Source organism: Macrobrachium nipponense, chromosome 43, assembly GCF_015104395.2.
Source record: "Macrobrachium nipponense isolate FS-2020 chromosome 43, ASM1510439v2, whole genome shotgun sequence".
In the NCBI taxonomy this organism is placed as follows: domain Eukaryota; kingdom Metazoa; phylum Arthropoda; class Malacostraca; order Decapoda; family Palaemonidae; genus Macrobrachium; species Macrobrachium nipponense.
The window spans coordinates 27410170-27425478 of record NC_061104.1 but is presented as its reverse complement, the minus strand read 5'-3'; the positions used below and the strand labels follow the sequence as shown (position 1 = coordinate 27425478).

General features: G+C 48.1%; 1 protein-coding gene across 1 annotated transcript in view; it reads right to left on the bottom strand.

Moving 5' to 3' along the window:
- Nucleotides 1–14573, bottom strand: part of LOC135213605 (V-type proton ATPase subunit d 1-like) — a 49327-nt gene extending 34754 nt beyond the window's left edge. Inside the window, exons 1-2 of the mRNA XM_064247627.1 lie at nucleotides 14419–14573; nucleotides 3967–4092 (exon numbers count right to left, since the gene is read on the bottom strand). Of these exons, the coding sequence (XP_064103697.1) occupies nucleotides 3967–4087 (121 nt within the window). The 5' untranslated portion in view covers nucleotides 4088–4092; nucleotides 14419–14573. The remainder of the gene's footprint in view (nucleotides 1–3966; nucleotides 4093–14418) is intronic.
- Nucleotides 14574–15309: the final 736 nt, after the last annotated feature.

Sequence of the window (15309 nt, the reverse complement as noted above, 5' to 3'; positions counted from 1 at the left end):
TGTCTTCCCCACAGTCTCAATAGGGCCGAACAGACCAAAAGGATCCAGGCCCACTCCATGGGGATGACTTGATTGCATTGGCTCAGCTGGTCTGTCAGCACATTCAATCTGCCTTGGATAATCTTGTCAATATTCTTGTCCAATTCTAGTTCACCCAGAGGAGAAGATCCCTTGCTGCATCCCGAGAAAAGGAATGAGTTCCTCTCTGTTTGCTGATGTATAACAGGGCTGTGGTATTGTCCGAATGAACTACATTTTTGTCATGCACCTCTGAGGCAAAGGCATGCAGCCCCAGGTGAATTGCCTTTAATTCTTTCACATTTATGTGCCATTCCTTTTACTCTTGCAACTATGTCTGGAGACCTCTTTGTCTCTCAGGAGAGCGCCCCATCCTAAGTTTGATGCATCGGCATAGAAGCTTAGGTAGGAGTTCTGAGGGAGTAGGGACTTCCCTTCTAGTACCCTGTCTTCTGACCTCCACCAAAGCAGGTGTTTCTTGACGTTCTGCGTCACCAGATACATGAACGAGTCTGGATGACTTTTCCTGTCCCAGCTGGCCCTGAAGAAGAACAACAGAACTCTCGTGTGAAGCCTCCCCAGTGAGAAACTGTTCTATAGAGCCCAACGTCCTGGGGAGACTCATCCACCTATTGGCTGAGAGAGCTTGAAGACAGAGGAATGGGTCTACCGTTTGTAGACAGGACTCCTCTCTTTTGTGGGATGGAAAAGTCGGAAAAAGATCAGAATTCACAGTCAACCCCAAATACACTACCTGCAACGAAGCCAGCTGGGACTTCTGACGACTGATCAATACTCCTAAATTCTGGGTTAGAAGAAGGGTCATCCGAAGGTTCTCCATACATGATTCCTTCGTTGGGGAACAAAGGAGCCAATCATCTAAATCCCCACAGAACCATCCTGCCAGGAGGGCAAGTACCAGGGTAAAAACTTAAGGAGCTGTCGATAGTCCGAAACATTGAGCGTGAATTTGGAAGACCTGGTCCTGCAATGCAAATCTCCCATACTTCCTTGAGTCCAATGTATGGGGATGTGGAAGTACGCATCCTGCATATCTATTAAGACCATCCAGTTTCCTTGACAAATGACAAAAGACTGGAACAATTCGTCTCCATTTGAAACTTTGTCTTTTGAACAAGGATATTCAAGGTACTTACATCAAGGACCAGCCTTCATCCTCCTGATGACTTAGGTACTACAAAAAGGCGATTGTAGAACCCTTCTGAGCTCACATCTGTGACTACTTCTACTGCCCTGCTTTTGAGGAGGGAGTATACTTCCTCTGCGAGGGCCAAAAACCTCTAAGCCTTTAGAGTAGGCAGTCAAGACGATGGGCTTCTTTCCTAATGGAGGTCTTCCTTTGAATGGGATTGAGTAGCCAAAATTTAAGACTTCTATAATCCATGGTTTTGGCCCTTTCCTGCTCCAATTCTCCCAGAAGAGATGAAGAGTGGCACCTACTGGGGCATGGAGGACACTTCATTTTCTGGAGAAGAGCTTGGTTGAAGATTTGTTGATGGAACAGGAGCTTAAATGGACGTTCGCTCTTGGTCTTGATTGAGACCTTTGCCTACTCAAAGCAAATTTCTAGGCTGTGGTGACTCCCTTCGTGGTGTATGAACACCAAAGCTCCCTCTTTTTCAAAATCCCCATGATGTAGAGGGAGGCCAACTCTCGAGATGCATCTCTAATCCCTTTATCTGCGCAAGAGAGGACGCCTAATCTGTCAGTAAGGAAGTGTATCCCTGAATCTTCCTATTCAGGGCACCACCTCAGATATCTTAAACATATTCTTGAGAAATTGATCAAATTCGGCTAAAGAAAACATTACTTTGGCCACCAAAACGGATGACCTATGGAAGGAGTCAATGAAACCTGGGGATGTCCCCTTGGGAGGAAGCAGCCACACCCATGGAAGGAGCTTCTCTGTTGGCTTAACATAAATATCTTCTGTTTAACAGATATCTTGGAGGATAGCTGAAGCAAGCCTTCCCTTTCTCTCTCTTGTCCGAGAGCCAGGTCTTAACCTTGCTCAGTGCCTTCCTTGCTGATGTAGAGAGCACCATTTTGGGCAACCTAGATGACTCAGCTGAAAGGTTACTCATCTGAAAGGTGCACGCAGGTGAAGATGGAGCTGCCAGAGAAAAAACTCGGAAAACTGTGGAGAAGGAACTGTAACAGTGCTGCATATGCAGAAGAATGATCTTCCTCTGGATCCTTATCCACCTCCTCCTCAACTGACAACACAAATGAAAAGGACAATGTTCTAGATGGTTTCACCATAGAAGAGGGTTTCTTTAAAAAGCCAAAAATACTATTCAGTCGTTGCTGAATGAAAGGTGAGAAACGGATCCTCGACCGAATACACTGGAGCTTGCTGCAGAGGAGATGGCACTCTGAACTGGCACTGAGCACTCAGAAGAGAATGCATAATCAGGCACTACTGTGTGGCAAAAGAATTTCTGAATGAGTTGGCACTAATGGGCATTTGAAAGCTACTAGGCACTCAGACGCTACTGGCTGCTCGGCAGCCACTGGGCGCTCAAGAATCAATGGGTGCTTGGAAGCCACTGAATGCTTTGGTGGCGCTGCTGAATGCTTGGGAGCCAACAAGCGCTTGGAAATCTTGCGCCTAGAAACGGAGGGAGAGTGTTCAGGGGAAAAGTGCTCCGGGCTGTCCCAAAAACTGCTTGACAGCACAGACTCCTAAACCTTCTTGCATGGCACCTGGGGGAGTGCAGGAAACATCCATTGCAGACCTTTTCAGCGATCTAGACAAATCACTAAAGCGCCACGGGCTCCTTTGTTCAAGGATGGAAGCTTCTGAACTAGAGGAAAGACGGTGAACATCTGAAATGACACCTTTCCACTGGCTGTCTGTTATTACCTGGGACTTGACTGCAGGTGAGAATGAGGGGCCAACTACCAGTACGCAGACCCGACCAACCTCCCTTGAGCTTCCAGCCTGGCTTCTCCCAGGTTTAGGGAAGTATGGCAAGGACCTTTGCCTAGGAGAATCGGTGGGACAGGTACCCAGCTCCTCCAGTAACACTTCACTATTGTTACTCACTTTACGCTCCATAAGGGCTCACACCGATTCCCCTATCTGAACCAGTGTTTAGTGATAATTTGAACTTGTGATCAAAATTTAAACTCGAGGTTGGCAATGGCATTGGGGTCAGGAGTTAGACAGCTGAGTAAAAGATCACATGGAACAGCCAAGGGACTGGGAATGAGTGAACTTACAGGCACAGATACAATACGTACATCAGTGGAAGATCTAGCAGATTCCTGACTAGCCATAGTCTTATCATGCTTAATGGTTGCTTTTCTCTTTTTATCCCTCACTAACTTTGATAGATGAGAATTTAAAATCTTCCACAGTTTAGGATCCCCGCCCTCACATTCAGTACATAACTAATACTTGACTTCTGCAAGTCATGCATACTGTACGTAAGTCATACCTAACTGAGGTTAACCTAGTATTGGATCCTTTTCTGCAATAATGAGTGCTAGTCATACTTGTGTCTGACACTGTCGGCGAACAAGTAAGCAAGGTCCAAAAAATTAAGCAGTCAAAATCTGGAAGTCAAATTCGTGAAAATGTAAGGTTTTTACTTAAAACCCCAACTAAATTGCTAAAGGGCTAACAAATGCAAAATACTTCGCCAATTAATCAGAACCAGAAAACAGCAAAGTATTTGAATTCCAAATTCAGCTGCTGCTCACAACCTACGTGGTAAGCCAGCAGAAACAAATGAAGGCTCTTAACTCAATTGTTCCTCTTCTTCTCTGAAAGGGGGCAGGGCTAGTTAACCTACACCAAAACAAAAAATTGCTACCAAAAATTTCAAATTTTAGCTGCCGATACTAGAAACTGATAGCTATGTAATTACTTGGTAAATTACTTATATATAAAAATAAAATACTATAGCTTTAAAAACTTACCATCTAAAGTTTCACACTGGACAAGATTCAAGTAGTCCGTTTGCTTGAGTATACCATTCTTGAAGCCCCGAACAAGGCCTTCCAGGTACCCACAATCAATGTTGAACAGACTGTCTAACATATTGCCTGAAATGTCAAATAGCAAAACTGAAATATTTCAGTAAATAAAACAGCACAGTACTGTATTTAAAGCTGCAATGCTAATTCAATACATATGATAAATGAATATGAATCAATGTACAGTAAGTAATGCACTGAGTAATACCAAGCAAACTAATGTATAAAACAGTATTTGACGTATCAGTGAGTACTTCTATTTATAGTACTTTACTCTAGATAGATATAACCCAGTTTTACAGTTTTACTGGATTTAATATTGGTAGGTTTTGCTTTATGTCCATTAATGGAGGAATCTTCCAATTTTTTGTATAAAAGTTTGTGGAAATTTTTCGATAAAAGTATGAGACACATTCTGACAGTGGATAGGTTATGAGTTCTTTCACAATTATTAGTCACCCTTTCATCAGTTAAACTAGTAATAAAATGAATTTTTGGCATTCAAAGTACAGCTGTGTAATTACTTGGTAAGTTACTCATATGATAATGTATTTTCAACTTCTGACTGTGATTATGATTTAAAGTAAAAATTTACCTTTAACCCTTTGAATAGTCTACCTTGTATACTTTCCAGCTCTAAACTACATTTCCTGATTAAAGTGGCCATCATTGGTCCATATCTGGTATTAAATTCAGTTTGGACATCCGAGCCTAATCTGAATTTATTACCAGACCAAAGATGGCCATTGTGATGTTTTTCAATAAGGAATAAATAAACATGAAAAATAATTTGTGCAATAGTTGTTAAAATGCGCCATTTTCTAGATCTAGTGTTATTGTACTGAAAGTCTTCCATTCAGAGCTCTTTGATACTGGATGATGATAGGTGCTATTCATGATGTTTATAGAAACTTTTATGTTTGTCTACAACGTAAATGCCTCTTTACATAAACCTCGCCTGAAAGTCAATTACTGGGATTAAAAACAGCACAAGAGGAAATGTGAAGTCTTAGGACCTAGTGAGCAAGGTTAGGTTGAGATGAATTTCTGTATTTCACTATGTGGATTTCTGGTGATTTAGGTCTGGTTACGATGGGGGTCCTGTGCCTATGTCAGCTTTGGATACCTCAAAGTATTTTATTTTATGACTTTTACAGAATGCTAGGTCAAGTTGGGAGCCCAACATCATCCAAAATTAACAGCTGCACTAGTAGTTAAGACCAATTAAAGAAACTTCATGGCCAAAATTTATGAATTTCTGTGCAACACTGGAAAATGGAAACTGACAGATGAGCATCACAATCACCAAAGCCCTTGCCAAACCCAAACTGTCAACTTAGGTGCAGATAAGCTAATTACTTTCAGCATAGGCATCCAGATGTTTTGTTAACAGACGTATACCTTGAATAATACAAATTACAGAAATTGGGAGGCAATCAACATGGCTAAATTTACCTGGAAGAACAAAAATAATAAATTCTCCCACACTGGCAAAAATGACAATTTGTCGAAAATTGCATTTTTCCTAACTATACAAACCTGAGGTCCTTTTAACAATAGGAAAGTAGCTAGCGGCAGCTGGAACGGTCGTAGCTTCGAACAAGGGGAGAACGGTAGTTAACTGCTTGTCCGATCGCTGGGAGGTAAACAAATCACTTTTGCTTTTGGCCCATGCAAAAATACGCAGAGTGAGGGGTGGCATGAGGAGGGACTTTATTGTTAAAGGACCTCAGGTTTGTATAGTTAGGAAAAATGCAATTTTCGACAATTGTCATTTGTTCCGATACGTAATACAAACCATCGGTCCTTTAACATAAAGGAAGACTCACTTTCTTGGTGGGAGGAATCTGAGTCTTTTGATGAACAGACTGGTGTTCGTCCATCCCTGGAATGCCCTCCCTGGTCGTAAGAGCGAGGGAGCGGATCCAAGCCTCTGTCCGATTGATCGGGGAATGTGCAACCGCAGGATCAATGGTCAGACCTCTGGGCCGAGTACTAAGAGAGAGGCAAGCGTATCTCTTCGTACCAGCATTGTAAGAACTTTTCCTTACATGAGCAAATGTAAAGTAATGGGTTTGTCTCATGTTGGCATCCCACTTCCTCCCCCTTGTTGGAGAAAGTGGTGGATATTTACTCCTATCTCTAGTTTAAAGAGATGGATGGAGCTCTGTTGAATAGCTTACCTGCATCGGACTCCTTTCCAGCAAGGTAACGACCGTATCCCTCTGCCCACAGGTAGAGGTAGAAAAAGATGGTGAAGAGAAGCCAGTCACTCTCTCATTCACGCATTCATTCTCCCAGTCATACCAGGAATCGATGCTGTTCTGCCTGCTCGGGTGCTGGGTAAGCTTACACAACGTTGAGCAGCCACCACAGGTCCCAAGAAAAAAGTATCCAAGGACTTGTGGGCAATATCCCGAAGGTAGAAGGACGTGAAGGTGGTCTGGTTGGCCCAGACACCAGCCTTCAGGACCTGCGCCACGGAGAAGTTCTTACGGAACGCTAAGGAGGGTCCGATACCTCTGACTTCGTGGGCTCTCGGACGGAGCGTACGGATGTCGTCGCTACCATCAGCTTCGTACGCTCTCCTGATCACCTCACGTAGCCAGAAAGAAAGCGTGTTCTTGGAGACTTCTTTCTTGGTGACCCCAGTGCTAACGAAGAGGCGTCGACACTCAGGCCTGAGATGTCGAGTTCTCTTCAGATAGCGCCGTAGCGCCCTCACAGGACAAAGCAGCATCTCATCCGCATCATTATCGGTGAAGTCCAAGAGGGAGGGGATCGTGAAAGACTCGAACCTGTCGTCAGGATCGACGGATTCTGAGTCTTAGCTACGAAGTTCGGGACGAAATCGAGCGTCACAGATCCCCAGCCTCTGGTATGTTTAACATCATAAGAAAGGCCATGTAGTTCCCCTACTCTCTTCGCCGATGCCAGGGCCAGCAAGAAGAGGGTCTTGAGGGTCAGATCCCTGTCTGACGACTCTCGGAGTGGCTCGAAGGGTCTTCGAGTCAAACTCCTAAGTACGAGAGTCACATCCCACGCAGGGGGCCTGAGTTCCCTGGGTGGGCAAGACCTTTCGAAGCTCCTCATTAGCAAGGATATCTCGGAACGAATTCGTGATGTCCAGTCCCCTCAGTTTTAGGACGAGAGCCAGGGCGGCGGCTATATCCCTTAACTGTGGGTACTGAGAGGAGTTCTCTCGGCGAAGAAACACGAGGAAATCCGCTACCTGCTGAAGAGTGGCTCTGAGAGGAGACAACCCTGTCTACGACACCAACCACAGAAGACGGCCCACTTCCCCTGGTACACAGCTGCAGAGCGGACTGTCTGACGTGTCCAGCCATCTCTGTTGCTGCGCTACGAGAAAAGCCTCTCGTTCGCAAGAGATGGTGGATAACAGCCAGCCGTGAAGTTGAAGGGACTGGACTGCGCGGTGGTACCGTTCTACGTGTGGCTGGGCTAGAAGGTTGTGCCAGTTGGGTAGATCTCTCGGTGCGTCCGCAAAAGAAGAAGAGCCGCAGGTCCGGATACCAAACGGCTTGAGGCCGCTTGGGAGCCACCAGGATCATTCTGAGATTGGGAGTGACCCAGCACTCGACTGATCACTTTCCGAATTCAGACAGAAGGGAGGAAAGGCGTAAGCGAAGAGGTTGTCCCAGGGGTGTTGGAGAGCGTCCTCTGCAGCGCCCATGGGTCCGGCACAGCTGAAAAGAAAACCTGAAGTTTTCTGTTGTGCCCGGGTGGCGAACAGGTCTACGACCGGTCGCCCCCACAGGTTGAAGAGCCTTCCGCCCCACATCTTGGTGTAGAGACCCCAAGTCGGTCCCTATCACCTGATCCCGACGGCTGAGCTTGTCCGCTACTACATTCCCTCTTGCTGGCCAATGGTAGCGTGCTGACAGCTCTATTGAGTGAGCCGTGGCCCACTCGTGCACCTGCACCGTCAACTGATGGAGCGGAAGAGACACTAGCCCCCCCTGCTTGTTGACATATGCCACTACTTGTGGTGTTGTCGCACATCAAACACCACTGAGTGTCCCACCAAGCGGTCCCGAAACTCTTGGAGAGCGTGAACGCCGCCTTGAGTTCCAGGACATTGATGTGAAGGAAGGTGCTTTCGTGATGGTCCCCCCACACACCTGCAGTCAGCAACTCCTCCAGGTGTGCGCCCCATCCCTCGGTCGATGCGTCTGAGAACAGAAGCATCTCCGGGGGGAGTGCGTATAGGCACTCCTCTTAAGAAGTTCTTGTCGTCGAGCCACCAGGCCAGGTCCTGCCTCACCTTGTCCGTGATAGCCACGGGAAAGTAAGGAGGATCCCTGGCCTGGGACCAACTCTCCCTTAGCCTCCACTGGAGAGACCGTAGGTGAAGACGCCCGTGAGGGACTAACTTCTCGAGTGACGACAGATGGCCGATCACGACTTGCCATTGCTGTGCTGCCTGTTCCTGTTCTGCCGCGACAGGAACCGGCCGGCTGCCTCCCTGAATTTGCTGATACGCAAGTCTGCGGGAAAGACTTGCCCTGCTACCGTATCTATCAGCATACCCAGGTACTTCATCTTCTGCTGGGTTCGAGATCGGACTTCTCGTAGTTTATCACGATCCCCAGATCGCGACAAAACTTGAGGAGTCGATCTCTGTCCTGTAGCAACTGCGAGCGGAGCTCGCCAGGACCAGCCAATCGTCGAGATACCTCAGAAGACGTATCCCGTTCGAATGGGCCCAAGCCGACACCAGAGTGAACACTCGCTGTGAACACCTGTGGGGCGGTTGAGAGACCGAAAACAAAGTGCCTGAATTGGTACACCGTCCCGTCGAAGATGAAGCGGAGGTACTTTCTCTTTTTGGAGGGACTGATGGATGGGTATTTGAAAATACGCGTCCTTCAGGTCCACTGAAAGCATGAAATCGTTCCCCCTGATCGAGTCGAGCACTGAGCGTGCCGACTCCATCGTGAACCGCGTCGTGCGAACGAAGCGGTTCAGGGGAGAGAGGTCTATCACCGGGCGCCAGCCCCCCGATGCCTTCTCCACTAGGAAGAGGCGGCTGTAAAAGCCCGGTGACTGGTCCTCCACGATTTCTACCAGCTCGTTTCGCCAGCATGGTCTTGATCTCCTGTCGAAGAGCGTTGTCCTTTGTTGATCCCCGGACATAGGTCTGTAGATGGACCGGTTTGGAGATGAGGGGGGGCCGAGACTCGAAGGAGGGTAGTAGATATCCCTCCCGAAGGAACGTCTTACTATCCAGTTTCCTCGGTGGGCGCCGTGTAGCGCTGCCAAGTCCCGCGCCAATTGGCTCGCCAAGGCAAACCCCCGCCCCCCCACTTCCGGCAGCAGGTGAGGGGGAACGCCGTCCCTAGCGTTTCCCTCCTCGTTTCGACTTCTTTCCAACACCTCCTCGGGGAAAGGAGGGCTGGGAGGAGGGCTGGTTGCGGCCTCCTCTCGCAGAAGTCGAAACAACTGGAGTCTTCACACGGGGCTTGGACGGTGCAAACCGTCTTCGCCGCCGTGGACAAGCGCTAGCCAAGCTCTTTGGTCTTTGGCCCGCAGTTACTCGAGGTTGCCCAGAAACCTTCGAGACTGCCTGGTGGACTAAGCGGTCACTCTCGTCAGTTGCGCCGCCGTTCCACCGCAGCGTCCACCATCTCTCCAGGAAAGAGAGCTGGGGCTGGGGAACTCCTAAGAGGTCCATTCCGTAGCCCGAGTGCCGCCTCACGCCCAGCCCCCTTGGTCACTCGGGTAAGGACTGCGTCCCTACGCCGAAGAACCAAGTTGGCCCACAGGTTAGCAGTCTGATGGGCGAGGTAAGAGATTGCTCTTCCTCCAGACTGGCACAGTCTCCTAAAAGAAGCGTCGTCTTCGAGAGCAGAACTCCCGGAGCCGGCCGCTACTTTGGATATTGTGAGGGACCACAAATCCAACCAGGAAACTGCCTGGAATGCTGCCATAGCGGTAGATTCCAGGGCAAGTGCCTCCTGCTGCGAGAACCATAGGTTCTCCGACAGGAGCTGCTGCAGGGACACACCTGGAGTCAGCCTAGCTAACTCCGGGTTAACCTGTTTCGGCAGTATCGGGTCTTCCGATGGCACGTAGAATCGCCTCTGCCGCTGTAGAGGGGGAGGAAGCAGCTTAGAGGACCGTCCGGATTTCAGCGAGTCCTCCCGTCCTGAGACGAGATTCTCCACCTGATCCAGGACTGAGTCCGCAAGCTCTGATCGTGGCAACCCCATCGTCATTTTGGGCTCCCTCTGGGACCCCAAAAATGACTCGAGCCGGGACGTGGGCTCTGCTGTGGTAGCGGCGATCCTTCCGCGAGGTCATTATGCAGACGCATCAGCTTAATGACCTCTGCGAAGTTCCTCTGTATCTCGGGCGCTCACAGCGTCTTGTGGAGTAGGACGTCCAGTCCCTCCAGCAAGAGCATATCCCTCGATACTCCTCCTTCAGAAGGAGGAACAGCGACAGACCCCTGACGGTCGCCTCCAACTACTTGCGCGTACGTCCTGGTCGGTCCTAAGACCGTACCTGAGCCGTACGGCGTCATAGCCGGGTCACGAGTGGCGCACCTCTCGTGATCGCTCCTTGGTACCTCGCTCCTCCCGGTATAGCCCGAGGAGGTTGAAGGTACGGGAGAGGCAGACCTGACGCTCCCCCAACGCTCGCTGGCAGGACCAGCGTGCGTAGAGGGCTGCTGCCGATCGTCAACCCGCGGTGACGGTCTAGCAGTAGGCCTAGCGTCGCCGCTCGCCTGGGGCGATTGGCTCGGCTGAGCACGTCGAGACCGCTCTCTAGCGTCAGGCGAGCTGCCGCTGGTCACCGTCTCCGCCCGGCCCATCAGGGAGCGGCGGACGGGTGACCTGCTAGGCTCCCTTTCGCGTCGAGACCGGCCAGCGTCCTCTCGCGCGTCCAAACCGCTGGTACCAGCCGTGGCTGGTACCGGCGGCCGTGGGGACTCCTTCCTCGCCTCAACCCGTGGCCGGTCAGCGACCGTCACGTCAGCCCGAGCAGCCGGTTGGTCGCTGCGAGAGCGTCCACTGGCCTGGCGAGAGTCGTGTGCACGACTCTCGCCAGTCTTCTGCTCCGTGCCGCTGTCTTGACGGCGAGCTAGCTCGGACGTCGAAACTTTGGCTGGACGGTCCTCTTTTAGAAAGAGCGTCCACTCGGTGCTTCTCGCGAACGAGAAAGCGGCCCGAGACGGAACCTGGATTTAGCGGCAGAACCACTAGCACCAGGTGAGGACACACCAGCCGAGGCTGATGCGCCTCTGGTCCCCGTCGACTTCTTCTTTGCAGAAGAAGCGACGGGCCCTGCACCCGAAGGAACAGGAGGACCAGCAGAAGAGCTCCCCAGCTCGCCTGAGCGAGCCGGGCCCTTATAAGATCCCGAAGGAGTCTTCTTAGGGGGGGAGGAGGCAACCTTCTTTCTTCTTCGGCTGTTTGGCCTTAGAAGTCGAAGGGAAGGAGAGGCAGCAGACGACGAAGAAGACGATGAAGACAGACGACGACACCTTCATTCCTCTTCCTCTTCTTCTTCGTCAGGCTCCGCAGGACAGACGTTCAGGTCTTCCATCCAGGAGGGAGCCGGGGCGGCATTGTTGCCGAAGCAACAGGGCCCGACTGCACCTGTCCGGAAGGACCTGAGACTGTTACAGCAACACCAGCAGCGGGAACGACAGGAACAGGTCCGGGAACAGCAGGAACAGCAGGAACATCTGAAATGGAATGTGTACCTGAAAAGGAAAGAGTCGCTGGAGCGGCCACAGGTACAGGCAGGCACGGCAGGTACCACGGGAGAGCCAGGCCGTCCTGTCGACAGTCACCGTCATCCGTGGCACTGGCGGCAGGTCCAGGGGGGTACTCTTTGGGCAGCGGAAGTCCGGGGTCGGCAAAGGAAAAAATCCAGGTGGTGGTGGCATCGTCCTCTTTGGAACGGCGGCAATTGGTTTTTGTACTGCCACCGTGGGTGTCACCGACATTATATGTGGCTATATACAAGATTGTGGTGGCATCTAATACGCATGGTAGTTAATTGGTGGTAGTCGTGGTGGTCACCGCACCATGAGTGACCACGGCCGACCCCGCCAACCGCTGTAGCAACCCCTGGATGCTGGCACTCCTGCAGTCCCAGCGACTCCCACACCTGTCCCAAGTCGTCCTTCGCTGATGGCACACCTGCGGAAGCAACAGTCGGGTTAATAGGAGGGGCTTCCCGCGCCTGGGGGGCGAAATATCCCCCCAGAGCAGACAGAGACCCCGATACAGCTGTACATCCGGGTAGCGGGCGCCCTCCTCCACACTCGACGGATCGATTGAGAGGAAAAGGACTCCGCTACCCCCCCGCAGGGGAGGGGAAGGCGCAAAACCTGTGGGGGCTGGCCGGGAGGCAGGAAAGAGGACGAAGTGTCCGTCACACCAAAGGAGTCACTGGACTTTCCGATGACTTCTTGGCCGGCCTAAGTCTCTTCCTGCCCTCGTACAGCACCCACTCGCCTCGGACCAGTTCATACCACACATGGTTCGTTGCGGGAGCACTCTCGCCCTCGACAACGAGTATACCAAACGTGTGGGGGTCCACCTCAACAAATGACCTGAACCCCACATTTACGTCCCTCCAGCCCGGGGACCGGGACACACTCTACGGGCGACTGGAGGGCGCGGTGATCCTCAATCTCCTCTAATTCACTCATTGCAATTCAATTGAAATAGAGAAAAAAGTACTTACAATCACTCCTGATATACAGAAAGAGAAAACAAATACTCAAGGTTGAAGCAAACGACAAGCGGGCAGAGCGATGGCGAACACGTCCTTCCCACACACGGCCGAAAGCAAAAGTGATTTGTTTACCTCCCAGTCGCGCGGCGCGCGACGATCGGACAAGCAGTTAACTACCGTTCTCCCCTTGTTCGAAGCTTACGACCGTTCCAGCTGCCGCTAGCTACTTCCTATTGTTAAAGGACCGATGGTTTGTATTACGTATCGGAACAAATAACCTACCCTAAATTATAAATTATACGATAAAGAATGATAGAGAGGAATCATCCCCAAAGGACAGGAAATGCTTTCCCAGGTAATTTAGATGTATTTTGCAGGAATTTCACCTTCATTTCCGTCGGAAATGAATGATTTTGAGGATAACCCCCCTCGAGGGGCATCTAACTGTTAATTCCTTATGGGGAAAAATCGAAATACTGAAGACCTTATGGGGAAAAATAGGTAAGCCTGATATCAGCATAAAAAACGAATAATTATAATTATACTTTATATTCTATAATGTAAATCTCAAATAATAGACCAAATCTGATGATGAATTGATGGGAGAAAATGAAGAATACTAATGGACGAGCCTAACTATTGATAAAAGGAATGATCAGTCATTTACTCCAAAAGCCTTCAATAACTACGAGCTCTAGCCGATATGAGTAAGGATAACCTATATATAATATTGCATACCAATTTTCTTCTTAAAAGATAAAGAAAAAGAATATGTGATAAAGGAAGGAATGAGAAAAAGAAATGTTCTATTTATTCCCATATGAATATAATAATAAGTATAGGAAGAAAGTGGAAATAGAAGGAAGAGGAAGGGCCAGGTAACACGGCCTACTAGGTTAGGTTAGGTTAGGTTAGTATGAAAACTTTTATTTTAGGTTTCATTTAAAGGAATATAAAATATAATAATTATTCTTTATTCTTTTTCTCCCGATATTAGACTCTGAACTACCGATTTTTCCCCATAATGACGTTTGTTTGTACGGCGTTTTTACGTTGCATGGAACCAGTGGTTATTCAGCAATGGGACCAACAGCTTTACATGATTTCCGAACCATGTCGAGAGTGAACTTCTATCACAAGAAATACACATCTCTAACCCCTCAACAGAATGCCAGAGAATCAAACTCACGGCCACGGAGGTGGCAGGTTAAGACCATACTGATCATGCCACTGAGGTGCTCCCCATAATGTCTTCATATGTCGAATTTTTCCCCCATAAGGCTTTAACGGTTAGATGTCCCTGGAGGGGGATTAGCTACCTAGCCTATCTTCAAAATGAAGGTGATGAAGGTGAAATTAGTGCAATACACATCAAAATTACCTGGGAATACACATTTCCTGTCCCCTTCGGATTGGTTCCTCTTTATCAATATTTACCGCTAGAGCTTAGACTAAAGTTGTGTGAGCTAAAATATGAGGCCTAGGTTCCTTTTCCTGGGATAGCCTAGCCCTATACCTAGGCTGTAGGTCTACCAGCGAAATTTTGAGTAAATGTCACTTTAAAAATTTTGGATATTACTGCCTTAAGAATTCAGCAAAACGATGAACACTTTTTAGGTCCTGAAATATGATTCATGGCAGGATATCCCGATACGAAAGAAAATCATAAGCAGTTCTTACCCGAGTTTCTTGTATGTTGTTGTTGTAACAGGCGACGAATCAGCTCAGAATCGATCAGCTGTCATATGACAGTACAGTATTTCTAAAGCTAAATCTGATTGGTCGAATCATCCCGTTCTAGCCAATCAGCTCTTTCCTTACAAACCTCCGCCGGCAAGTGGTAAATATGATCTGTAAAATCTAAACCACGTACTAACTTTAACATTTGTAATTCTAACTAAATCTTCCTAAATTTTTAATGAAAATACTGATAATTTTTAAAAATCAGTTACAATAATTAATTCTAGTGAATTTGACAAGTAACACTCCTTCTATACTCATTATTTAGCATGAATCTTTTCTTTCATTCGACCGAACGCAAATCGAGCAATTTTCTCATATCAGTGTTATCACATGACGAAAGTAAAAAGAAAAAAAAGAATAGATTTATCAGTTCAAATTTTGTGAGATGTCCCCTTTTGTAATAATATTCTCTCTCTCTCTCTCTCTCTCTCTCTCTCTCTCTCTCTCTCTCTCTCATCTCTCTCTCTCCTCTCTCTCTATCTCTCTCTCTCTCTCTCTCTCTCTCTCTTCTCTCTCTCCTTATGTGGCAATGGCCATTGTTTTGCTACCCTTAACTTTCACCATTATTATGATTGTTATTATTATTGTATTATCATTATCATTATTATAAAAAATATCTGAAAATGCCACTTGGTAGATTTCCGAGGTTTTTATTCCTTTCCAGCCAATCACACAGTGATGACTGAGAAAATATATTTCTTCTATTTTTAATCACTACAGTATAGTACCCCATATATATATATATATATATATATATATATATATATATATATATATATATATATATATATATATATACAGTGATACAGGGCACAGGGAACTACTCCA